Genomic DNA, 27,103 nt, shown 5'->3' on the forward strand with positions numbered 1-27,103 from the left:
CTGTCTTACAGCCTCATTTTACTGAGGCTGGGATCTAGACTACACTATACCTCCCCCTCCCCCAGTGTGGTCTTTGTCGCTGACGCAGCCCATGGCATCACTGACCAGCGATACAGTCCCTTCATTATCCTTCCTCTATCAGTCAGGGTCTTCACCAGCCTGACTGGGATAATTCATCCATCTCTAATGCAGCACGTTGTTTCAGTGGTTAGTACTACAGCCTTGCAATCTGGAGTCTTGGCATCAGATCCTACCAAAGGATCATGGTCACTCGTCGATAAGAGGGACGCTTCTAACATCCATCGACAACGGGATGTTTTTTTCTACATATTCGAATTTCCCCTCTCTAAACAATCCTGTGCTTTGCCATCCCCTAACAGCATTTTCAGTTCACATCGTGCTCTCGAAGGTCATGACGGCTGTCATGTCCATCTTGCACTCTCGAGGCGTGATCTTTCTGCCCTACTCAGACGACCTTCTCATCAGGGGTCTTTGCATCTCTGGCGATACTCTTCCTCCCCTGAGCTCGTGGATAAATGTATACAGGCTCCCCTCGTTCCAGCCCAATGGATATCCTTTTAAGGAATGACCCTGGATGCCTCCGAGGGTTAGTGATTCCCCCTCAACACAAGGTCCGAGTCTTTTCTAACACGGAGCCCACGCACTTAACCACTCACTCGATCATTCTATCTGGTTTGCTGTGACGGCACTGGGGCAAAATGGTGACCGCAATCGAAATGATCGTTCTTTTTCGTTCAGCTGACTCTGTCCCCTGCAGCATGAACCCGTTTTCTTCCTTGATCGCCGATGCTGCATGCTCCGGCGGATCAGGCAGCCTCTCAGGTGATGAACATTGAGGCCTTCTCTCTTCCAGTGGAAATATTTTCTCCCGGTTTAATGGCTAGTAGTGTCTACCGATGTCAGTCTCCTTGACTGGGGAGTAGTCTTGGGCACCTCATGGCTCAGGGGCGCTGATCAACTCGGGAGTCGAGCCTTCCGATTAATGTCTGGGAAATCTGAGCAATCAGGATAGCCCTGCAACAGTTCCATTATCTCCTGCCGAGTCACCCCATCAGAATTCTATCGGATAAAGCCACAGCTGTTGCATGTATCAATCATTAAAGGGGGTAACCACAGCAGGGTGGCCATGCATGAGGTAGCCCATATTGCCCAATGGGCAGATAGGAACCACTCAGTATTTTCAGCAGTCCATATCCCAGGCGGCAGTTTTTTTGTAGCCGTCAAGGTCTCGCCTTGGGACAATGGAAGGCCTTTCGACAGAAATGTATTCATCTAAGGACTCCGGGCATGGATCGGATGGCTTCAAGATTGAGCGCCAAGGTATTCCACTTCAGAGCTCGGTCTTGGGATCTATAGACCATCAAGGAGCATACACGAGTCTCTCCGCGGCTTCATCTTCAGCACCTGCTTTTTTTCCCCGCTTAATTTACTTCCGAGAGTCTTCAGGTAGACCTGAGCAGAGGGGATTCCAGTAATCCTTATCGCCCAGGTTAGGACACACTTGGTGTGATATGCAGATTGAGTGCAGATAGTCGTCGATGTCCTATGGCGACTGCCGGATCATCCAAATCTGCTCTGCCAGCGTCCGTTTTTTTGTCAGGACGTCCTCATGTCTTCTCTGTTCCCTCCAATTTGGGAAATTCTCCAAACTGGTCTGGAATCAGATTTGGCGCTCAGCTTTTCTTTTTTTTCTTTTTTTTTTTTTTTTCTCTCTCTCTCTCCCTCTCTCAAATTCCAGATCTTGGCCTTATCTGTTTTATTCCAGCTCAGAAGTACTTCCATTCCTTAAGTGAGCATTTTCTTTCAGGGGGTCTCCCATGTGGTATCCTCCTATATCTTGCATTCAGAGCCCTGCAACCTTTATATGGTCCCGGGTGCGCTTTAAAGGGAACCTGTCATCCCCCCCCCCCCCCCCCCAGGCGTTATAAACTAAAAGAGCCACCTTGTGCAGCAGTAATGCTGCATTCTGACAAGGTGGCTCTTTTAGTTCTGGGTGCTGTAACTACCGAATAATCAGTTTTATTGTCCGAAATGCCTGCTCCTCAGTCAAGTGGGTCGGTGTTTCCCCCCTGCTTCAGACAGCACACAGCTGTCACTCACATCTTCTTGGCGCCGGGCGCTGCCTACTCCTCACCGCTGTTTTCAAAAGTACCCGGCGCCTGCGCTCTTATCCCCTGCCTGGTGCAGGCGCAGTGAGTGCTGGCCGTCTTTCCTCATATGCAGCCCAGCTGACTGCGCATGCGCCGCCTCCCTTCTTGGGAATCCCAGCCCCGCAATGTGAATAAATCATAAGTCACTGCGGGGCTGGGATTCACAAGCAGGGCGGCGGCGCATGCGCAGTCAGCTGGGCTGCATATGAGGAAAGACAGCCAGCACTCACTGCGCCTGCACCAGGCAGGGGATAAAAGCGCAGGCGCCGGGTACTTTTGAAAACAGCGGTGAGGGGGAGGCGGCGCCCGGCGCCAAGAAAATGTGAGTGACAGCTGTGTGCTGTCTGAAGCAGGGGGGAAATGCCGGCCCACTTGACTAAGGAGCAGGTATTTCGGACAAATAATAAAACTGATTATTTCGGAAGTTACAGCACCCAGAACTAAAAGAGCCACCTTGTCAGAATGCAGCATTACTGCTGCACAAGGTGGCTCTTTTAGTTTATAACGCCTGGGGGGGTGACAGGTTCCCTTTAACAGATGCCTTTCGAACCGTTGCAGGATGTCTCTGAAGTCGTCTGTTTCTTCTCGCTGCGCTATCAACCAAGTTTCAGAGCTACCACTCTTTTTGGTCGAGTTCCGTTCCTTTCCTGATTTTCCCCCAGGACAAGGCTGTCATCGAATCATCTATGGTCTCCGTTTTTTCCCAAGGTGGTTTTTCTCTTTCCACCTTAACAAGGACTTTGTCCTTCTCTCTTTTCTTGTCCAGCTCCAGTACATCCGGTGGAATGAGCCTTTCACACCTGGACATAATAAAGGCTTTCCGAAGGTGCATCTAGAAGACGGCGCCCTTCAGTAGGTCGGACGACCTATCTGTGCTTCCTGAGGGTCTCGGGCACCGTTTAGCCATTTCAGGGCTACGATACCAAATGGTCTCACTTGTCTTTTCAGATGTCTTACTGTGTCAGGAAACAAGCCTATCCCAATGGGGATTACGGCACACTCTACTCAGTCGGTAGACATTCTTTTTTGTGCCTTTTGGCATCAGGTGTCGGCACAAGAGGTCTGCAAGGCTGTAACTTGATACAGCTTACGCTCTCAGACTTCTGCACAAACGGTCCCTCGCAGATGTATTTTGCAAGCGGCGGTAGCGCAACTGTAGTCAGTTGGTACATGGGGTTAGATCTGTGATGTGACTCCCCACCCAAGGACTGCTTTGGGACGTCCCATGGTCTGTGTCCCCCAATGAGGCGTAGGGGAAATAGGGATTTTTGTGTACTAACTGTAAAATCCTTTTCTCTAAGCCAATCATTGGGGGACACAGCACCCACCCTGTTAATTTTTTGGCTTGCGCTTGGTTTATGTTTATGGTTTATGATCTCCTACTGCTTTTGCACCGAACTGGTTCTCTGGGAGCCAGCAGGAGGGTGTATACTGCAGAGGAGGAGCTAACTTTTTGTTTCAACTTGGTGTCCTCCTAGTGGCAGCAGCATAACACCCATGGTCTGTGTCCCCCAATGATTGGCTCGGAGAAAAGGATTTTACGGTGAGTACACAAAAATCCCTATTTTCAGTTAGCCAGGAGTCACTAACTGTTATCTACATGTTGACTTTTGAATTTTTCTTTTTGGTTCGTCAAGAAAACAGACTTTTGGTAACATTATCCTGTAATACTGACTTGTAAGTTGAAATTTGATGTAACGCATTGTGCTGTTATCCTGGGCAACTAGAGGCGCATAATTGAACAATGTTTGCTGAAATGTTGATTACACATTGTCCAGGCCAGCTGGCTTGTTGACTTGCAAAACAGGAGGAAAAACTATGCAAATAAATACAATAATTAAACAATGTGAGTTGACCTTGTCACCATTCTTCCGCTTTACCTCTGGATGTTTGAAGGACAGTTGTTAACTATAAAAAGAGGACATAAGCGCCTCTATAACCTATACCTTCGTAAACCGATATACATCCAGACAGCCAAGAGATCCGAAGAACCAGAAACTCTACAGGACAGCAGCCAGGACATCATGGCTCCATCACGAGGGACACAGATTTGACATTCTTCAGGATGTCAGCTTAGAGGACCACAGCCCTGGCTTAAAGAATGCAGATCTCCATTCACTATCGCTGAACCATGGATACGTTTGGGATAGTCAGGATTTGGACCCACCGGTCACCTGAGCTCCATGGATACGTTTATGAAAGCAAGTAATGGGACCCACCAGTCACCTGGCTCCATGGAGTTTTTCGGAGAAGCCAGGTTGTGACCCTCTGGTCAACTGGCCTTCTGCCTCAATGGACTGACATCTTCCTAAGCTTGTCAGTACCTCCTTTCTGTGCGTGCCACAGGTGGGGGTAGTCTGTCCTGGAAGCTGGAAGTCCCAGCTGCTTTAATCTTAATCCCGGTGAATTGGCAGAAAGGTGAGACTCTGTCATTTGCACCATCTTGGGTATTCATGTGTTTTGGTTAGCGCATCAGGGTGTCGGGGTCGTAACGACAATATACCCTCATTCACCAGTCATTTCAAATTAAACTATAAGCATGTGGTACCGGGTAAGAATGAGTCAGACAGGTAGCTGGTTCAATCTCAGTGCATGCTCATGTGACTATGTGTCAGCCACAGTCATACCAACTGAACTTTATTTTCCAAATACACGGTACTAAAAAGGAATGCAATAGGCGGGGTTTAAGCAGTATACGTCTAGTGCTCAGTCCTTCTGATTCGTCGGATGTCTCCTGGTGGATTCCTCCTCTTCTTTCTATTTCCAAGTTTCGATTTCAGAAGAAATGAAACTTTAACCTTTCAGATTCTAAACTGAAGTGAAGAATGAACACTGGCAGCCATCTTTAATACAGTTACATTTGCATTAGCAAGGGAAAACTTATTGTTTCACAGTATAAAATATATAAAAGTACAAAAGGTATATAAGAAAATATATTTTCACCTTGACAATCCCCCCTAAACACTAAGTTTTTCCCTTACAGAAAGATCCTTTGAGACTGTCCATGTGATGGGAAAAGGGGAGGTGGATTTCTTCATCCAGACACCTCAGAAACTCTCCCCTAGCGAGAGGCCTCCAGGCAGCTGAACCCTTCACTAACCTCACATGGAGTTCTCCCACTGTCCCTAAACTAAATCTCTTAGCATCATCTGAGAATGGGGGGTTTTGTCTATTCTCTTGAGAGGAATGTACTTAGGGATCTCCCCTGACTCAGTACCATCGTACTCTGGTGGATCTATTTCTTGATTGAGGAAGGTGCCAGTCGGAGTTGCCTTGGCAATAACCTTTTTATACAAGGGAATAACACAACAGAGGATTACACTGGTCAACAGCATTTTTGGTGCCAAAGATATTTCATCGAATTTAGGGTATTTTTGGGCTGCTGATTCTGAATATGTCATCAGTTTTGCCAGATTGGCTCAAGTTTTTGAGATTTTTGGTATCTTATTTATAGCACTTGTTGGTAAATGCGACGCATCATCTCATTAATTTCTTTGGATTAGTACTTGAACTGAGCAGTTCTCAATATAGTTTTGTGTTAATTAGTGTTCTAAAAGTTTGTTCATAGCTTGATTTTTGCACTAACTTTATGTTGTCTGTTTTCCAGTGAAAAGCATGAACTCATCAAGAAGAAGTTGTCTTAACGATCCAGACTCATTCTGTTACATTTGTGGTGAATACACACTGCCAAAACATAGAAGAAACATAAACAGACTTCGTAAAAAAAGTGTATTTTGCCTATTTTGGGGTTATGCTTGGGGACCAAGACAAGTTTTGGGCACCACACATAGTGTGCAAAGCATGTATCGAATTATTATGAAAATGGAGCAAAGGACAAAGAAAAAGCTTCAAATTTGGTGTTCCAATGGTGTGGAGAGAGCCAAAAAATCATCATGATGACTGTTATTTATGGTAAACACAGGTACAGGCACATCTTCACAATGAGGGACAGACCCTCTTGCAGATTCCATGTTACTCCCATTTTCGTTTCTTATGCTTATTGAATCCTTGCACTTGCACTGCACAGAAATAACAGTCATCATGATGATTTTTTGGCTCTCTCCACACCATTGGAACACCAAATTTGAAGCTTTTTCTTTGTCCTTTGCTCCATTTTCGTAATAATTCGATACATGCTTTGCACACTGTGTGGTGCCCAAAACTTGTCTTGGTCCCCAAGCATAACCCCAAAATAGGCAAAATACACTTTTTTTACGAAGTCTGTTATGTTTCTTCTATGTTTTGGCAGTGTGTATTCACCACAAATGTAACAGAATGAGTCTGGATCGTTAAGACAACTTCTTCTTGATGAGTTCACGCTTTTCACTGGAAAACAGACAACAACATAAAGTTAGTGCAAAAATCAAGCTATAAACAAACTTTTAGAACACTAATTAACACAAAACTATATTGAGAACTGCTCAGTTCAAGTACTAATCCAAAGAAATTAATGAGATGATGCGTCGCATTTACCAACAAGTGCTATAAATAAGATACCAAAAATGTCAAAAACTTGAGCCAATCTGGCAAAACTGATGACATATTCAGAATCAGCACCCCAAAAATACCCCAAATTCATTAAAATATTTTGGACACCAGAAAAAAAAATTTTTTTTGTTGACCTGTGTTATCGATCCAACTATAAGGAGGGCAATTAGTACCAAACAAACTTATTGAAGGAATCCCTTGATCCCACCTAACCAACTGGAGAAGAAAGATATATCTGCTCCAGCATACATGACACATCATCTTATTGTCCTAATTTGTTCAACTTCTTTTTGCAACCTTCAGGTCTTTCGGATCTACATTTCGCCATTCAGGTCTGGCTGTCTATATTTCGTCTCGTAAGTCTTTGGTCATACCGTCAATGAATGTATTTACCTATACTCTAACATAAAGTGGATTTATGGGGCTGTACTCCATGCCTTCCCATTTCAGCTGTAACCGTCCAAAGTATAGCTCTACACTCTCCTTTTGTCACATTTGTAGAAAATCTTAATTGTGTCCTAGCAAGTCACCTGCTTTTGTGCTCACTAACTACCTAGGACTGCCTAGGTGCACTTATACGTCCAACATATGGTCATTATTTGTCTGTAGAATGAGAAAGGTTGGTTCTCAGGGTCAGCCAATTGCTTTTGCGTAGCTAGCTAGTCAGAGGGCCTCCAGGGATAATACTCCTGTATCTGTCTTACCCTACCTGATATGGTTGGTTCTCTGGTGGTGGGGAGTGACATGACATGCTGGTCTACAGCTCCTTCCCAAAAGGATTACTGTCAGCCTACTCCTAAAAGTTAATGTCCCCACTATCCACCAACCACATCCTGTGTCAGCTTCTTATATCACTACATGTGATCTTGTCTGGACAGGATTCAGTGTAATTCTTTTAGGTCGGGTTGCAGCACGGGTCATACAAGCGTTAGGGCCCAAGTCCTCAACTATATCCTGAAAGGCATCACAGCTATGATTAACGAATCTTTGTTCTCTGTAATATACCGTATATACTCGAGTATAAGCCGAGATTTTCAGCCCAAATTTTTGGGCTGAAAGTGCCCCTCTCGGCTTATACTCGAGTCATGATCGGTGGTGGGGTCGGCGGGTGAGCACTGTCATATACTTACCTGCTTCCGGCGTTCCTGTCGCTCCCCCTGCCCGTCCCACTGTCTCCGGGTGCCGCAGCCTCTTCCCCTGAGCGGTCACGTGGGACCGCTCATTAGAGAAATGAATAGGCTGCTCCACCTCCCATAGGGGCGGAGCCGCCTATTCATTTCTCTAATGAAGCGGTGCCGGTGACCGCTGATAGAGGAAGAGGCTGCGGCACCGAAGACCAGCTGTCCGGGGGAAGGAGCGGGATGCCGGGAGCAGGTAAGTATCGCATATTCACCTTTCCTCGTTCCACACGTCGGGCGTCGCGCCATCTTCCCGGCGTCTCTCCTCACTGACTGTGCAGGCAGAGGGCGCAATGACGCATATAGTGTGCGCGCCGCCCTCTGCCTGATCAGTCAGTGCGGAGAGACGCCGGGAAGATGGCGCCGAGGAGCTGCAAGCAAGACAGGTGAGTATGTGTGTTTTTTTTTGTTTTTTTTATTGCAGCAGCAGCACAGATTTATGTGGAGCATCTATGGGGCAATGGTGCTATGGCAGAGCCATGGGGCAACAGTGCAGAGCACTATATGGCACAGCTATGGGGCAACGGTGCAGAGCACTATATGGCAGAGCTATGGGGCAACGGTGCAGAGCACTATATGGGACAGCTATGGGGCAACGGTGCAGAGCACTATATGGCACAGCTATGGGGCAACAGTGCAGAGCATTATATGGCACAGCTATGGGGCAACGGTGCAGAGCACTATATGGCACAGCTATGGGGCAACGGTGCAGAGCACTATATGGCACAGCTATGGGGCAACGGTGCAGAGCACTATATGGCAGAGCTATGGGGCAACAGTGCAGAGCACTATATGGCACAGCTATGGGGCAACAGTGCAGAGCACTATATGGCACAGCTATGGGGCAACGGTGCAGAGCATTATATATATGGCACAGCTGTCTATGGGGCAACGGTGCAGAGCATTGTATATATGGCACAGCTTTATGTGGAGTATCTATGGGGCAACGGTGCAGAGCATTGTATATATGGCACAGCTTTATGTGGAGCATCTATGGGGCCATAATGAACGGTGCAGAGCATTATATATGGCACAGCTTTATGTGGAGCATCTATGGGGCCATAATGAATGGTATGGAGTATCTATTTCTAATTTTGAAATTCACCGGTACCTGCTGCATTTTTCACCCTAGGCTTATACTCGAGTCAATAAGTTTTCCCAGTTTTTTGTGGCAAAATTAGGGGGGTCGGCTTATACTCGGGTCGGCTTATACTCGAGTATATACGGTATATATATATTTGATCCATTCAACATTTTTATTAATCTGCACCTGTGGGATTATAGAAGCAATGTCGGCATAAATCTGGTTCTGGGCTTTAAACTGGTCAGGCACCCCCCTTGGCACTCCAATGGCATTAATATATATCAGTGGATCTTCTTCATAACTCATGTGGAGCTGATTGAGACTTCTCCTCTTTCTGGTAGGTTCGTCAGGTGTCTTTGGATCCCAAGGTAAAATCTTGAACTGCATGGCTAGTTTAACAAGGGTGCATTGGCCTATCCAGGCATTAGGCAACCTAGGACGGAGCTTGCCATTTCCACATAACCAATAAATATCGTACATATATTGTGTATAAGAGAAAAGGAGTAAAACGGAGAAAGCAAATACTGCAAATAATTTATTAAGTCATACAGAAGTTAATACATACAAGTATAATAGCACAGTGAAAAAGGGGATGGTAAGAATAGGGTGAGTCCCCACCGGTATAAGCCAGCACCCAAGTAAAGATATACCTAATCTACTAGTAGTATAGAGGCAGCCGCCCATGGGCATAAAGTGAGCCCTATGGAGACACAAAATCACGCCCCACACTAGAAATAATGGCAACCAGACAGGCGCTTACCGACAGGGTGCGGAGATGGAGTGTACCGGGTGGGATTCAGTCCAGCAGGACCCCCGACGCGCGTTTCGCTAGCGCGAATGCTTGAGCTTTATCCCCTTGACTGTGCTATTATACTTGTATGTATTAACTTCTGTATGACTTAATAAATTATTTGCAGTATTTGCTTTCTCCGTTTTACTCCTTTTCTCTTATGCTTCTTATGGAGTTGCTCTGTCCTTGGGACTCTGGGTTTTTCTGGCACGATTCTGTGCTCTAAATTTCCCAGATAACATGTTGCCTAGTTTTGTTCTAATATATTGTGTATGTTTGATTAGCAAGTCAGTATCTAGAGGACTGTTCTCTTTGCAGAAACCTATCTCGGAGATCTCTACTGGTGTACCTGTGGTGTCGTGGGAATTATAGCAGGTGTAATTGTCAGCTAATACGGTTACTTCTCCTGGGACCTTTAGTCTGGGTTCCTTATGAATTAGTGGGACGTAATCTGGGCAATCAGTGGGCTTCAAACCTTTCAACAGATTCATGACACAGGCAGTGGTGTTGTCATCAGGGAAAAGCAATGCATGTGTGTATAGGTGTGTATTCGCAGCAGCACAAGCAATACATCCTACAGAGATATTCTGGACTCTTACATTGTATCTCACCCATTCTAACCATAGGTTTTTCCTTGGGGCTGTTTGTGTTTCTATGGAGAAAACCTCTTGCCAACTGAGACCTGGAATGGGGATCACTTCATTAACTACATTTTGCAAACGCTCACCTGGGCCTGTTTTAGGTGTACTGGTAACAGGGGCCTTGGTTGGTCTAGAGCTAATATCCTGGAGCTGTATATGGCCTAAATACCCATAGGGTCCAGCACTAAATATATAATTATAATGCCTTCCCAGTACGAACGTCTGCAGATCAGCAGATTGGGGGCTTTCAAGATTTAGGAGGAGGGGGTGACAACTTTTACCCCATTTACAGCCTCTAGGTGGTTGCAGAAGGGCTGTTAGATGCATTCTCTCACAAAGACTCCTACCCGTCCCATCCTTGGGGAACATGGCTTCGCTAGGTTTATATCCCCAATCATCCCCTGTATTCCAGGCAGCATCTGTCCAATAATGGCAATTATTGTTGTATTGTCTGGTAACACACATATAAAACTGGATGATCCCCTCTACCACCCGTTCAGTCTCAAGGCCCTTGACTACATCACAGAAATCAAATCGCCAGATATTCACCAGGGCTGTCAGATTTACCCAGAGAATAGTGGGACCTTAGTATTTTCATTTACATTAGGGGCCGAAGAGGTAGGGGCGAGGATGGCCCCTAGTCCCAAGGTCAAAAACAACAGCAACATTTCCCTTCAGTCACTACTGTGACTAAACACTGGTTCGGTCTCTTTTACAATATGAGGCGTGGATCCAGGTGCTCTTTCCTTCAAGTTTTACTGCAGTGGGGGGTGACCAGGATCACCGTGTGGGGTCCTTCAAATCTTGTCTGGAGACAATCTCTGCGCACAAACATTTTCACATACACCAGGTCTCCTGGCACAAAGGGATGGTGTCCAAGAACCTTGTCTGGGTCTGGAAGAGAACTGAAGACAGTTAAATGCACTTTGGCAAGGTGTCCATGTAAGGCCTGCACATAGCTAGTCAAGTCCTGGTACTTGAGTTGCAACTGTTGTGGAAAGAAACATCCAAGATTGGGGCCCCTGCCAAACAGAATCTCATACGGTGACAGTCCTGTCTTCCTGTTTGGGGTATATCTTACTGAAAACAAAGCTAGAGGAAGGCATTCTGTCCATGGTTTACCAGTCTCTGTCATTGCCTTCTGGATTTTAAGCTTAAGAGTTCCATTTAGTCTTTCCACTTTTCCACTGTTCTGCGGATGGAGTATGCAATGCTTGACTTACCCCCAGTGCTGCCATTACCTCTGACATGATCTCTCCAGTAAAATGGGAACTCCGATCGCTTTCAATGACTTCAGGAACTCCATACCTGCATATGATCTCAGCCATCAGTTTCTTCGCCGTTGTCTTAGCCGTAGCTTTGGCAACTGGGTAGGCTTGTGGCCAACCTGAAAATAAATCAATGCAGACCAACACATACTCATACGTCCCTACCCTGGGTAACTGAATATAATCATTCTGCAGTCTCTGGAATTGGTTAAAGGGCTGGGGAGTGTGATTTGATTGGGTTTTCACTGTCCTACCCTGATTATGTGTGGCACATATCATGCAGCTCTGTACCTGCCCTTCTGCGCAGGTGGAAAACCCCGGGGGCAATTCATTGTTTCTGTAGGGTGTCACACATGGCCGTCTTCGAGTGGTGCACATTCCTGTGCAGAACCTGTGCCATCATTGGGTACAGTACCTGTGGTAGGCAGACCTTTTCACCCCTCCCCCATAGTCCAGTGACGGTATCAGAGCAAGCCCCTATCTTTTGCCACCTATTTTTCTCCTCCTTACTTGCCTGTTCTTGTAACCGGGCTAAGATGTCTTTCAACACAAGTGGAGATGGTGGGGTGTCCAGGTGATGTACTTGAGAGGCTACAGGAGTGCTTGCTGCTTTCTTTGCAGCCTGGTCTGCCAGTGCGTTACCCTTTGTCCGTCCATCAGTGCCTTTGGTATGTGCCTTTACCTTTATGATGCCTGCTTGGGTGGGAAACTGTAGTGCATTCATATGTTGCTGGACTGCCTCAGCATGTTTAAAGGGGTGGCCATTTGCTGTCAGGAAAGCTCTGGCTCTCCAGATAGGCCCATAATCGTGTGCAATGCCAAAAGCATACCTGGAATCAGTGTAGATATTTACAGTCTTACCTTCTGCTAGTTTGCACGCTTCTGTAAGCGCCTTGAGCTCTGCTTCTTGTGCAGACATATGAGCTGGCATTGACTCTGCCTTGATTACCTCATGTTCTGAGACCACAGCATATCTGGTACAGTAGCGTTCTTGGTCATCTTGGTGACGGGATCCATCTACAAAAAGCTCAAAATCAGCATTAGAATAGGCACACTAGAGACCAGCCGTTTCCTGAGACATTAATTCTAGACAATCATGTGGTTTGGAAACCTAATCTTGTTCCTCTGGATCCATTCTAGAAAGAAAAAGAGTGTCCTTGCTCATGTCACCTACTCCTCCCCCCTTTGGATCCAGGGGAACTAGGAGAAGAGTAGCGGGGTTCAGGACAGTGCACCTTTTCAAAGTAACATTAGTAGGCATGAGAATAGCACACCAAAGTCGCAGCTGTCCAGCCATGGACATGTGGCTAGGTTGTACCTGGTTAAGGATACTATATACATCGTGTGGGGTGTGGACCATCAGTGGGTAATACAACACAGTCCAAACACAGGAGGAACTTCCTCTTGCCACCGTATCCAGGCGGCCACTGTAATAAGCAACAGGTCTCTGTTTGTCTCCATAAAACTGAATCAGCACACCTGTAGCATGTCCTGCATAGGTGAGCTCTGTCTGCAAGGCAGTCTGCAATACTGTACGGCAGTGCTCGGGTGTCTTGTAATCATATACGGGGCCTGCAGTGTGTAACACTATATCACAGGGCAAATTCCCTCTTTGGGTGGACATAGCGTCTCCTGGATGCAAGGGGCCATAAACGACAAGGTAGGCCTGACACTCTTGGGCTATGGCTGGGCTTCCCTTTTCTAGCTATCTGTTGGGCCAAACAACCTCTATGTGACAGGGTAGAGTTAGCTGGGTTCACTATGGCTCCTACCTGGTGGGTAATTATGTCCCCATACCCTACTGAGAAAAGAACCTGGGATTCCTGAGGTGTGATGTAGTAGCGTGAATGACAGGGGAACCAAACTTCAGATTCCTGGAAAGTCTGGCCTTGTAAGTGTGAAGGTTTCACGGGAAGAGGAGATGTAGGGGCCTTTCCGGGCTGGGGGGTCTGCCATTTACACCGATTAAAACAAACTCTTAATCTGAAAATTGACATAACGAAGCTAGGGAGGGACCATATTATCCAACAGGGAGCCCCCCTGTTGATCTTCAATTTGCTATATATAAGCAGGTAAATCTTTTACCAATCTTTCAATTACTTACAAGTTTTTCTCTAAGACTAAGCACAGGTCTATTTCACTTCCAATTTCATACAGTACTTATTGCTTTAAACATAAATCTCTCAGCGTGTACTAAACCAAGGACAGAGAAAACTTAGAATGCAATACATGGCCCTCCTTCCCTCTAGCTCACAGCACCGAGGGGAGAAATTTCAAGCAGGTCGCGCAGGGATTCACTCACCCCCTCCCATCTAGTAACACGGAGATAAGAAAAATCACTGCATTCCACAGCGCACAAGGGAGAATACAAAAGCCCAGCTCTTTGCCTCCCTTTCTCTAAGTTCGTAGCACAGATGAGGAAAGAGGAGAAATCTCACAGCGGTCCGCTCCCTCCTCCCCTCTCCTACACAGCACTGATACAAGGCTCCGTATCTTCTACACAGTCACAAATTGCAGCAGTTTTCAGACTTAATTTCTACAAAACTTTCCTATGATCCTCCGTGGTCTGGGCGGAGCCCCAAGGACGGCCCGTACACGCACACGCGGCAGGTCTCCACCCAGGTTGGATTCTGCACAACACAAACGGGACACACCTACGCTTCTGGAGAACTCGTCCCGTCGCCATCACAGGGCGGTGGCTGGGACTGCATTTTCATCACCAGTGGCACGGCGGCCATTTTACAATCTGTGGGATCACAGTTCAAAGGCATTTTATAACCAAACACGGGTTCTACATTCTCTGATCCTCCCTCTCCATCAACCACTTTTTATCCTTTGTTCTTTAAGCCTCGCGCAACTCGCAGATAAGCTTCTTGACTGCCTCTTGCCCTCCCGTGACTCTACTATTGTCTTGACTTCAACAGCATCCTCATCTAACTTGTGGGGCACTGACTTCTGCTTTAAGATACGCAACATGACTCACAGAATACTATGGTTTTCTGCAGTAAACCACTAGCAGCGATATCAACACTGTGTTCTATATATATATATATAGTACGGAGCCTCACGTTCGACGTACTAGGAAAAGAGCCTCACGCTTAATGTTTCCTGTCTGTCCCTAACCTGAACAACAGTGATTACAGACTATCCTGCCACGATATTCTAAACAGTCGGGAGGCGGTCTCCTAGTGAGAGCCCTCCACAAAAAATATAGGTGGTCCCCTCACGGAACGCCTTAGTTACCTGTCAGCACAGGTGGTCCCCTCTCGGAACGTCTTAGTTACCTGTTGTGTATCCGCTTTTTGGGCTCCCCTGGTGGTTGCTGGTGGTACTGGTGACTTGTTTGCACTTTGCTGCTTCTTTTCACCTGCTTCCATCAGCGTTTGGGAGTTTCCTATTTAGCCTTGCTCTCCAGTCATTTCCTTGCCGGTCATCATTGTAACCAGAGCCTTCGGTTGCATGTTCCTGCTACTAGTCTGCTGATCAGCTAAGTGGACTTTGTCCTTTTGTTTTGTACCTTTTGTCCAGTTTGCAGTTTTTGTAATTCTCTGTAGCTGGAAGCTCTTGCGGGCTGAAATTGCCACTCCTGTGTCATGAGTTGACACAGGAGTCTTAAAGTAATTTCAGGATGGTTTTTGAAAGGGTTTTCAGTTGACCGTGAAGTCCTCTTTTGTATCCTTCTGCTATGTAGTAAGTGGACCTCTCTTTGCTAAATCTACTTTCATACTGTGTATGTCTTTTCCTCTTAATTCACCGTTATTACATGTGGGGGGCTGCTATCATCTTTTGGGGTATTTCCCTAGAGGTAAGCCAGGTCTGTTTCTTCCTCTACCAGGCGTAGTTAGTCCTCCGGCTGGCGCGTGGCATATAGGAAGCCGTAGGTATGCTCCCTGGCTACTGTTAGTTGTGTGGTAGATTTAGCTCACGGTCAACTCGAGTTTCCATCACCCGAGAGCTCGTTCGTTATTTATATGTTTCTTACGTTCCCTTGCCATTGGGAACCATGACAGTTACCTACCTGGACAGGTGGTCCCCTCTCGGAACGCCTTAGTTACCTGTCAGCACAATATCACAGAGGCTGCGTCTCCTATCCCTTTCTCTAAGCTGCCCCACAATCTACAACTAGCTCAATTTATCACTCCACTTCACTACTAGACAATAGTCACGGGTAGGGTGGTTGAACGGAGTACAATGACCGGTGGAGGAGGTGTGGTGTACATGAGGACGCGCCGGATGCGACGTCTCTCAGTTGCTGGTTCAGAGCGTGGCACAGGATCGCATTCGATCTCACCACTCGACCGGTCACTCCCCAGACCCAAGGAGACCACAGACAAACCAATAACGGCTGAAACACTAGCAAGTGTGACACATACAGTGTATATGATCGCCACTTACCGTGTTCAGAGGGTGATCAGTCCTCGACGTCAGCCACTACGGGTATCATCCACAGACATCCAGGCATGGGTCCAGAGGGTCTCGGATCGCTGGCCACGCCCCACGTTGGTCGCGCCAAATTGTCAGGGTCGTAACGACAATATACCGTCATTCACCAGTCATTCCAAATTAAACTATAAGCATGTGGTACCGGGTAAGAATGAGTCAGACAGGTAGCTGGTTCAGTCTCAGTGCATGCTCATGTGACTATATGTGTCAGCCACAGTCATACCAACTGACCTTTATTTTCCAAATACACGGTACTAAAAAGGAATGCAATAGGCGGGGTGTTGTGAATTCGGTGTTTGTGGGCTCCCCCGGTGGTCTGTTGTGGTAGTGCCTCTTATGTGCCTTCCTCCATCTCTGATTACTTGTCGCCACCCTTTAGGGGAGTTTCCTATTTAAGGCTGCTTGGCTGTTAGTCATATGCCGGCCAACAATGTATCAGTAGCATTCTGTTGCATTCTCCTGCCTCAAGTTCCAGTTCAGCTAAGTTGAATTTCGTTTCTCGTTTATGCTATTTTTGTCCAGCTATCTGCAATGTGACTCTTCAGTGCTGGAAGCTCTTGTGGACGGAAATCACCACTCCAGTGGCATGAGTTGTCACTGGAGTTTAAAGTGATTTCTGGATGGTGTTTTTTGAGTAGTGTTTTTTTTAAGTTGACCGTGAAGTAACTCTTTCCTGTCCTTCTGCTATCTAGTAAGCGGACCTCACTGTGCTAAATCTGCTGTTCATCCTACGTATGTCATTTCCTCTGAACTCACCGTCAATATCTGTGGGGGGCTACTATCACCTTTTGGGGTTCATCACTGGAGGTAAGGCAGGCCTGTGTATTCCTCTTATAGGGGTAGTTAGATCTCCGGCTGGCGCGTGGTGTCTAGGGCATCGTAGGTACATCCCCTGGCTACTTCCAGTGTTGTGTCAGGTTCAGGTCACGGTCAACTTTAGTTTCCATCACCCGAGAGCTAGTCCGTTTGTTATTTTTTCCCCCTGCCATTGGGGTATCATAACAGATTGGCCGGCCGGTAAAAAATCTATGTGTAAAATATGCACTAAAGCAGGAAGGAGGAGAAAAGGTTTTTTTTTTTTTCTGTGTTTGAAAGTGCACCCTGGTTGCTCATTGTATTCCTTGCTTAAACTGCAGTCTTCAGCCTTTTTTTTTTCTCCTCTCCTCTTAACCTCTGAATGGCTTGGGTTACACCCATTTGAATCATGGATCCACAGAGTTTAGTTGCAGGTTTGAATAGCCTTGCGACAAAGGTACAGAACTTACAAGATTTTGTTATACGTGCTCCAATATCTGAACCGAAGATTCCTCTGCCTGAATACTTTACCGGAGACAGATCCCGGTTTTTGAGTTTCAGAGAAAATTGTAAATTGTTTTTGTCTCTGAGATCTCACTCTGCTGGTGATCATATACAACAAGTTAAAATTGTTATTTCTCTACTGCGCGGTGACCCACAAAGTTGGGCTTTTGCATTATCGCCAGGGGATCCTGCGTTGTTAAATGTAGATGCGTTTTTCCAGGCTTTGGGGTTGCTTTATGAAGAACCTAATTTGGAGAGTTTGGCTGAGAAAGCCTTGATGGCTCTTTCCCAAGGGCAAGATGAAGCTGAGATATACTGCCAGAAATTCCGTAAATGGTCGGTGCTTACTAGATGGAATGAGTGCGCTTTGGCAGCTAATTTCAGAGAGGGTCTCTCTGATGCCGTGAAGGATGTCATGGTGGGGTTCCCTGTGCCTACAGGTCTGAATGATGCCATGAAATTGGCTATCCAGATTGATCGGCGTTTACGGGAGCGCAAATCTGTGCACCATATGGCGGTGTCTTCTGAGGAAAAATCGGTGCACCATATGGCGGTGTCTTCTGAGGAAAAATCGGTGCACCATATGGCGGTATCTTCTGAGCAAAAACCTGTGCACCATATGGCGGTGTCTTCTGAGAAAAAACCTGTGCACCATTTGGCGGTGACCGCTGAAAAGGCACTAGAGCATATGCAATGCGATCGTGTTTTGTCTAGAGGCGAACGTCAGAATTACAGGCGCAAAAATGGGTTGTGCTTCTACTGTGGAGATCCAGCTCATGTTATATCAGCATGCTCTAAACGTATAAATAAGGTTGATAAAAAGGTTGATAAATCTTTTTCTACAGGTACCTTGCAGTCAAAATTTCTTTTGTCCGTGACATTGATTTGTACCTTATCATCTGTTACTGTGAATGCTTATGTGGATTCTGGCGCCGCTCTGAGTCTCATGGATTGGTCCTTTGCCAAGCGTTGTGGGTTTGATTTGGAGCCGTTGGAAGTTTCTATTCCCCTGAAGGGTATTGATTCTACACCTTTGGCTAGCAATAAACCACAATATTGGACACAAGTGACTATGCGTCTTACCCCAGACCATCAGGAGATTATTCGTTTCCTTGTGTTATACAACCTACATGATGTCTTAGTGCTTGGATTACCATGGTTACAGATTCATAATCCCGTCTTGGACTGGAAATCTATGTCTGTGTTGAGCTGGGGATGTCGGGGTATTCATGGGGATACACCTTTGGTTCCCATTTCTTCATCTACTCCCTCTGAGATCCCAGCATTTCTGTCAGATTTTCATGATGTCTTTCAAGAGCCTAAAATTGATTCTCTCCCTCCTCACAGAGAGTGTGACTGCGCTATTGAATTGATCCCCGGTAGTAAATTTCCTAAGGGTCGCTTGTTTAATTTGTCTGTACCTGAACATACTGCTATGCGGGAGTATATTAGAGAATCTTTGGAAAAGGGTCATATTCGCCCCTCGTTGTCTCCACTAGGGGCAGGATTTTTCTTTGTAGGTAAAAAGGATGGTTCATTGAGACCTTGTATCGACTATCGACTTTTGAATAAGATTACAGTTAAATACCAGTACCCGTTACCTTTACTGACTGATCTGTTTGCTCGCATAAAGGGGGCTAAGTGGTTCACTAAGATCGATCTACGTGGTGCGTATAATTTGGTGCGGATTAAGCAGGGGGATGAGTGGAAGACCGCATTTAATACGCCTGAAGGCCATTTCGAGTATTTGGTAATGCCTTTCGGTCTCGCGAATGCTCCTTCCGTTTTTCAGTCCTTTATGCACGATATTTTCCGTGAATATCTGGATAAGTTTATGATTGTGTATTTGGATGATATTCTTGTTTTTTCGAAGGACTGGGAATCTCATGTTCAACAAGTCAGGAGAGTTTTTCAGGTTTTGCGAGCTAATTCTCTTTTTGTAAAGGGCTCAAAGTGTAGTTTTGGAGTTCAGAGAATTTCCTTTCTGGGATATATTTTTTCCCCTTCATCTATGGAGATGGACCCTGTCAAGGTTCAGGCTATTTGTGATTGGATACAACCTACTTCTTTGAAGAGTCTGCAGAAGTTCTTGGGTTTTGCTAATTTCTATCGCCGATTTATAGCGGGTTTTTCTGCCATTGCTAAACCTTTGACTGACTTGACCAAAAAGGGTGCTGATGTTGCTAATTGGTCCTCTGCGGCTGTGGAGGCCTTTCAGGAGCTTAAGCGCCGCTTTTCTTCCGCTCCTGTGTTGCGCCAGCCTGATGTGTTGCTTCCGTTCCAGGTTGAAGTAGATGCTTCGGAGATCGGAGCAGGTGCAGTTTTGTCGCAGAAAGATCCTGACTGCTCAGTGATGAGACCATGTGCGTTTTTCTCCCGAAAGTTTTCGCCCGCTGAGCGAAATTATGATGTGGGAAATCGGGAACTTCTGGCCATGAAGTGGGCGTTTGAGGAGTGGCGTCATTGGCTTGAGGGTGCTAGACACCAGGTGGTGGTCCTCACTGACCACAAGAATCTAATTTATCTTGAGTCGGCCAGGCGTCTGAATCCTAGACAGGCGCGCTGGTCGTTGTTTTTCTCCCGATTTAACTTTGTGGTATCATATCTGCCTGGGTCTAAGAATGTGAAGGCGGATGCCCTCTCTAGGAGTTTTGAGCCTGACTCGCCGGGTGATTCCGAAACTACCGGCATCCTGAAGGATGGGGTGATATTGTCAGCTGTCTCCCCAGACCTGCGGCGTTCTTTGCAGGAGTTTCAGGTGGATAGGCCTGATCGCTGTCCGCCTGGTAGACTGTTTGTCCCTGATGATTGGACCAGTAGAGTTATCTCGGAGGTTCATTCTTCCGCGTTGACAGGTCATCCTGGAATTTTTGGCACCAGGGATTTGGTGTCTAGGTCCTTCTGGTGGCCTTCTTTGTCTCGAGATGTGCGCATGTTTGTGCAGTCTTGTGATGTTTGTGCTCGGGCCAAGCCCTGCTGTTCTAGGGCTAGTGGGTTGTTGTTGCCCTTGCCTATTCCTAAGAGGCCTTGGACGCACATCTCTATGGACTTTATTTCTGACCTTCCGGTTTCTCGTAGGATGTCTGTCATCTGGGTGATTTGTGACCGTTTTTCCAAAATGGTTCATTTGGTACCTTTGCCCAAATTGCCCTCCTCCTCTGAGTTGGTTCCTCTATTTTTTCAGAATGTGGTGCGTTTGCATGGTATTCCTGAGAATATAGTGTCTGACAGGGGTACTCAGTTTGTGTCTAGATTTTGGCGGACGTTCTGTGCCAGGATGGGCATCGACTTGTCTTTTTCGTCTGCATTCCATCCTCAGACTAATGGCCAGACTGAGCGTACTAATCAGACCTTGGAGACTTACTTGAGGTGTTTTGTGTCCGCTGATCAGGATGATTGGCTTGACTTTTTGCCATTGGCAGAGTTTGCCCTTAACAATCGGGCCAGTTCTGCCACTTTGGTTTCTCCATTTTTTTGTAATTCAGGGTTTCACCCTCGGTTTTCGTCCGGTCAATTGGAGTCTTCGGATTGTCCTGGAGTGGATGCTGTGGTTGATAGGATGCATCGGATTTGGGGACAGGTTGTGGACAATCTGAAGTTGTCCCAGGAGAAGACTCAACAGTTCACTAATCGTCATCGGCGTATTGGTCCTCGTCTCTGTGTTGGGGACCTGGTGTGGCTGTCTTCTCGATTTATTCCTATGAAGGTCTCGTCTCCTAAGTTTAAGCCTCGGTTTATCGGCCCTTATAGGATTCTGGAGGTTCTTAATCCTGTGTCCTTTCGTTTGGACCTCCCAGCATCTTTTACTATCCATAATGTTTTCCATCGGTCATTATTGCGGAGGTATGAGGTACCGGTTGTTCCTTCTGCTGATCCACCTGCTCCTGTGTTGGTTGAGGGTGAATTGGAGTATGTGGTGGAAAAGATCTTGGACTCCCGTGTTTCCAGACGGAAACTTCAGTATCTGGTTAAGTGGAAAGGTTATGGCCAGGAGGATAATTCTTGGGTGACAGCATCCGATGTTCATGCTCCCGATTTGGTTCGTGCATTTCATAGTGCTCATCCAGATCGCCCTGGTGGTTCTGGTGAGGGTTCGGTGCCCCCTCCTTAAGGAGGGGGTACTGTTGTGAATTCGGTGTTTGTGGGCTCCCCCGGTGGTCTGTTGTGGTAGTGCCTCTTATGTGCCTTCCTCCATCTCTGATTACTTGTTGCCACCCTTTAGGGGAGTTTCCTATTTAAGGCTGCTTGGCTGTTAGTCATATGCCGGCCAACAATGTATCAGTAGCATTCTGTTGCATTCTCCTGCCTCAAGTTCCAGTTCAGCTAAGTTGAATTTCGTTTCTTGTTTATGCTATTTTTGTCCAGCTATCTGCAATGTGACTCTTCAGTGCTGGAAGCTCTTGTGGACGGAAATCACCACTCCAGTGGCATGAGTTGTCACTGGAGTTTAAAGTGATTTCTGGATGGTGTTTTTTGAGTAGTGTTTTTTTAAGTTGACCGTGAAGTAACTCTTTCCTGTCCTTCTGCTATCTAGTAAGCGGACCTCACTGTGCTAAATCTGCTGTTCATCCTACGTATGTCATTTCCTCTGAACTCACCGTCAATATCTGTGGGGGGCTACTATCACCTTTTGGGGTTCATCACTGGAGGTAAGGCAGGCCTGTGTATTCCTCTTATAGGGGTAGTTAGATCTCCGGCTGGCGCGTGGTGTCTAGGGCATCGTAGGTACATCCCCTGGCTACTTCCAGTGTTGTGTCAGGTTCAGGTCACGGTCAACTTTAGTTTCCATCACCCGAGAGCTAGTCCGTTTGTTATTTTTTCCCCCTGCCATTGGGGTATCATAACAGCGGGGTTTAAGCAGTATACGTCTAGTGCTCAGTCCTTCTGATTCGTCGGACGTCTCCTGGTGGATTCCTCCTCTTGTTTCGATTTCAGAAGAAATGAAACTTTAACCTTTCAGATTCTAAACTGAAGTGAAGAATGAACACTGGCAGCCATCTTTAATACAGTTACATTTGCATTAGCAAGGGAAAACTTATTGTTTCACAGTATAAAATATATAAAAGTACAAAAGGTATATAAGAAAATATATTTTCACCTTGACAAGGGCACCTGCTGACCTCCCATTCCCACCCCTCCTCCCCCTGTCTCCACAGAAGGCTCAGAAATATTTTCCGGTAAACGCCCAAAATCATCTTCTCTTTGATTCGGCTCAAATATCCCCACTACATCTTGCAAGGAGCTGTGCTGTCCTGGCTGGGTGCACAGTTGCAACAGGAGCTGAAAATGAAGCGATAGAGCGAGTTTTTTAATTTTTTTTTTTTTTTTTTAAAGAATTTTGCTTATGGGTGATCTCCTTTTATTATTTGCTGGTAACTTGGACAAAGCTCTGATAACTGAGACGTTCATCATCCTGCTGTTTATTTTGCATCGCCCTCAGCAATACAATGAACAAGTGGAGGACATGAGCCAGCCGCTAATCGTGAACATCCCCCGGAGGCCCAAGCCGGGAGCCGAAAACGGAGCCATCGTACTGGTGCCAGAGTTATGTAACCTAACAGGTGAGCGCAGTCCCCGGCGGGTTACTAGCAGAGCTCGCTGACTACGCCACAGTTATCTCTGTGATTGTAAATGGTGGCTAAATAGCTATAGGGCTGGATTTGTGTCCAACATTCTTGGTCCAAGTGCTGACTGTTCTGTCTGCACTGGCCGTGGGCTTCCGGTCTTGGCCTCAGCTGAACGTAGACACATATAAGGTCTGGACATCGCAGGGTGTGCACCGACCAATAGTGTCATAGGTGTGAGAACAGCCTAAAGTAAAGCTCAAGAAGGTGATGGGAACGGTCGCAAATGCAATATTAATGCCTTCCCACAAATAGACGTCCTGGGAAGGGTCTTCACATGAGGAGGCAATGAGGAGCTGTGCTAGATTATATAGCCAGCATCTGTCTCTGACAGTCGTGGCCGTCCTGTTTGAGTTCCTGTTGTTGCTGTTAACCATTTAAATGCTGCTGTCAATCTCCGATAGCAGCATTAAACGGTGCGCATGCTCGTCCTCGATCCCTTTAGGTTCCTGCCGTGGAATTTTCACAATATGCTGCAGTACTGTGGTGTAGCACAAATGATTGGATGTTGAAGTCCCCGAATAAACTTCAAAATAATGTAGAAAATTAAAGGAAATAATAGAAATATATAAAGAATAAAAAATATTTTACCGTTTAAAAAAAAAAAAAAATTGATCTGCCCTGTCTGCTGTATGGCTGGTGTCTTGCAGATCGCTAGGGATCCCCTTCTGAAATGCGCCGGTCCCAGTAATGCCCCCCATGGCTCCTCACCAGGAGGCAGCTGCTCGTATTCTCATCTCTTACCGTTTCATCTTTATAACACAGGTCTGACCGACAGAATGAGAAACGACTTCAACGTCATGAAAGACATGGCCGTTCACACTCGCTTACCACCAGACCAGAGGGAGCGACAAGTTGGGAAGTTCCTGAATTACATACACAAGTAAGTAGCCACGGTGGCTGGTAAGGGCCGTCTGCCTCTGACATGGGCCTTCTTTTGGGCAAGGTGAGTTTGGTTAGAAGCCATGTCTTGAGTTTGCTGTGATTTCAAAACTGGTTCCCCATCGAGGCTGTGAGTGCCTCAGTCATACCGAACAGTACGGAGGCTCCTGATAGCGGCCTCAGCTGTCAGTATGATTGGCGCATGACCGAACAGCTCACATAAGCTGGAATTTCTGAGATGTTGACCCTTCAGCCTGATTACAGCAGTAGATCGGAGACATTCCTCTATTGCTTTGCTCGCTACTTGACTACAAACACGAGGGATACCTTGCGTGATGAGATAAAAATAAGACCGCATAACAAGAGATGTCTGACCTCAGTTTGATGCTTACGTAACCCAATACACGTTTCGCCGTTGCTTCTTCCGGGGAACCACACCTCCAGAAGAAGCAGCGGCGAAACACATTCTGAGATGGTAAAGCCGTATACTGAGGTAAGGCAGCTCTTGTGGTCCCTATAGCTGCTGGATAGTCTCATCTGGATCCAATAGACGTAATGGCCACTTCTCCATTCCTGACAGTGGGGTCCTGTTCTAAAGATAGACACAGTGCCAATAGAGCACCAGCAAGACATTTATTGGGCTCCTTCCTTTCACCACCCAGTAGTGATGAATCCGGGGATTGTATATTTTTCTCCTGTCTTTAGGGACGAGAGCGTTCAGAAAGAGCTACGTGACTGGGGGCTGAATTTCGATACCGAACTCCTACAGTTCGAAGGGAGAATCGCACCTCCGGAAAAAATCCTGCAAAAAGACAGATCTGTGAGTATTTAGGTTGAGAGTGAACGCACCACAACACCTTCACATTCCCCCTAAACTATTTATTTATTTACCATATATTTTTTTTATTTTATTTTCATTTTCATAGGAGGGCTTGTATTTTGCAGGATGAGATGTAGTTTTGAAGGATAAAAATTAAATTACACTGAACGTGAATACAAGGAAAAAGGGTATAATTTCTACAGTGTCCGCAGTGTTATACAATGGCCTGGAAACAATTCTGCAGGTCCGTTCTTGTAAGGAAAATATAACACTAAGTGGTTTGGGGTTTGTTTGTTTTTTTAGACTTTTTCACCTTTTCTATTTTGTCTTTTATATTGATCCGAGTGATGACTTGATTTTTTTTTTTGCCCAATTAGCTGTGATATAAAATGCACGTTACATTTCAGGAGGCCTTTGTTTGAAATATTCAGTAGTTTTTTTGGGGGGTTTGGATAATATTCCAGGGCCCAATAGTGCTTTGTGGGGTCTTCTTGAGCTGCAGCCTGGATTCTTTCCTTCTTTTGACTCATTTTGCTCCTCTTTCAGAGGCTGTTTGGGAGTCCGACACAGACTGCCCCTGGCCATGCCTTCCCCACCAGCTTTCTTGTCTCAAAGCCAGGTTGACTCTTGGTTGCCCACTACTTTGCACAGACCTGGCATGTAACTCAGGCTGCTGAGAATCCGGGTGACAACATCCCGGAGATCCTGCACTGAGATGTAATTTGTGATTTCGGATTATTTGCAGGCAGAATATAATCCACAGTTTGCTGACTGGTCGCGAGAGTTGAGGGGTGCCGTCCTGATCAGCCCCCGAGATCTGAATAATTGGCTGCTCTTTTACACCCGGAGAAATTACGATGCGGCGAACGCTCTTCTGCAGAACTTGTTCAAGATCACACAGCAAATGCGCATCAAGATGAACCGGGCGGTTCTGTGAGGCTCGGGGGGGCTCTGCCGGGGGGGGGCTCAGCCGAGGGGCTCGCACAGTGCGGGTCTTACACCATACGTTTTGTTTGTCTTTTCTAAAGGGTTGAAGTCGAGGACACGGTGGGAGGATATTTACAGGCCTTCCAGCAGAACATTACAGACCACACCGAGATGGTGGGTAGCTATTGGACTGGGTGGAAACGTGACCAGCAAGAATGTCTGAAATGTCGCCATGATCTGTCTCTGCTCTCCAGGTGGTCTGTATCCTGTCCAGCATTAATAAGATGAAGTACGACGCCATCAAGAAGCACCTGTGCGTGGACTTCCCCATCCCCAGCCAGTGCGTCGTTGCCAGGACCTTGAGCAAACCCCAGACTGTCCTCTCCGTCTGCACCAAAATCGCCTGTTGTGAATTTGGATTCTGGGCTCCCCCGGTGGCTACTGGTGGAATTGAACTTGTGTCATCATCTGCTCTGTTCACCTGTTCCCATCATGATGTGGGAGTCGCTATATAACCATGCTTCTCTGTTAGTCTGATGCCGGTCAACAATGTTATCAGAAGCCTTCTGTGCATGTTCTTGCTCCTAGACAACTCCTAGATAAGTTGGACTTTCGTCCATGTTTGTTTTTGTATTTTTGGTTCCAGTTCACAGCTGTAGTTTCGTTACTGTGTCTGGAAAGCTCTTGTGATACAGAAATTGCCACTCTGGTGTTATGAGTTAATGCCAGAGTCTTAAAGGAATTTCTGGATGGTATTTTGATAGGGTTTTTCAGCTGACCATGAAAGTGTCCCTTCTGTCCTTCAACTATCTAGTAAGCGGACCTCAAATTTGCTAAACCTATTTTCATGCTACGTTTGTTGTTTCATCTTGATTCACCGCCAATATATGTGGGGGTCTTCTGTCTGCCTGTCGGGGAATTTCTCTAGAGGTGAGCAAGGACTGTATTTTCCTCTGCTTAGACTATTTAGTTCTCCGGCTGGCGCTGGGCATCTAGCGATCAACGTAGGCATGCTACCTGGCCACTTCTAGTTGTGTGATAGGTTTAGTTCATGGTCAGTTTAGTTCCCATCATCCAAGAGCTAGTTCTGATATATGCTGGGCTATGTCTCTTGCCATTGAGACCATGACAGTTTGACCGGCCCACTAAAGGGTTAAATCCTTGGCTGAGAAAGGAGAGAAAAGAGAAGCTGCTGAAATTTTTTTTTTTTTTTTTTTTCCTCTAGCTCTGAGTGTGCTCATAATTGAACCACCTGCCAGTCTGTCTATACTACAGCTTTCCTTTCTTTCTCTCCTTCTAAACCTTGAATGGCTCTGTGTTCATTTGTGTAAAATGGATCTTCAGGGTGTAGCTGCAGGTTTGAGTAATCTCGCCACGAAGGTACAAAATTTGCAAGATTTTGTTATTCATGCACCTATGTCTGAGCCGAGAGTTCCTTTGCCGGAATTTTTCTCGGGAAATAGATCTGGTTTTCAGAATTTTAGAAAT

The 27,103-nt window shown here is 46.3% G+C and overlaps 1 protein-coding gene across 1 annotated transcript in view; it reads left to right on the forward strand.

Moving 5' to 3' along the window:
• Positions 1-27,103, forward strand: part of LOC143786201 (piwi-like protein 1) — a 104,614-nt gene that overhangs the window by 41,795 nt on the left and 35,716 nt on the right. The window contains exons 5-10 of the mRNA XM_077275489.1: positions 22,803-22,923; positions 23,752-23,869; positions 24,574-24,688; positions 25,434-25,621; positions 25,717-25,789; positions 25,870-26,016. Coding sequence (XP_077131604.1) covers positions 22,803-22,923; positions 23,752-23,869; positions 24,574-24,688; positions 25,434-25,621; positions 25,717-25,789; positions 25,870-26,016 — 762 coding nt within the window. The remainder of the gene's footprint in view (positions 1-22,802; positions 22,924-23,751; positions 23,870-24,573; positions 24,689-25,433; positions 25,622-25,716; positions 25,790-25,869; positions 26,017-27,103) is intronic.

Source organism: Ranitomeya variabilis, chromosome 7 (assembly GCF_051348905.1).
Source record: "Ranitomeya variabilis isolate aRanVar5 chromosome 7, aRanVar5.hap1, whole genome shotgun sequence".
In the NCBI taxonomy this organism is placed as follows: Eukaryota; Metazoa; Chordata; class Amphibia; order Anura; family Dendrobatidae; genus Ranitomeya; species Ranitomeya variabilis.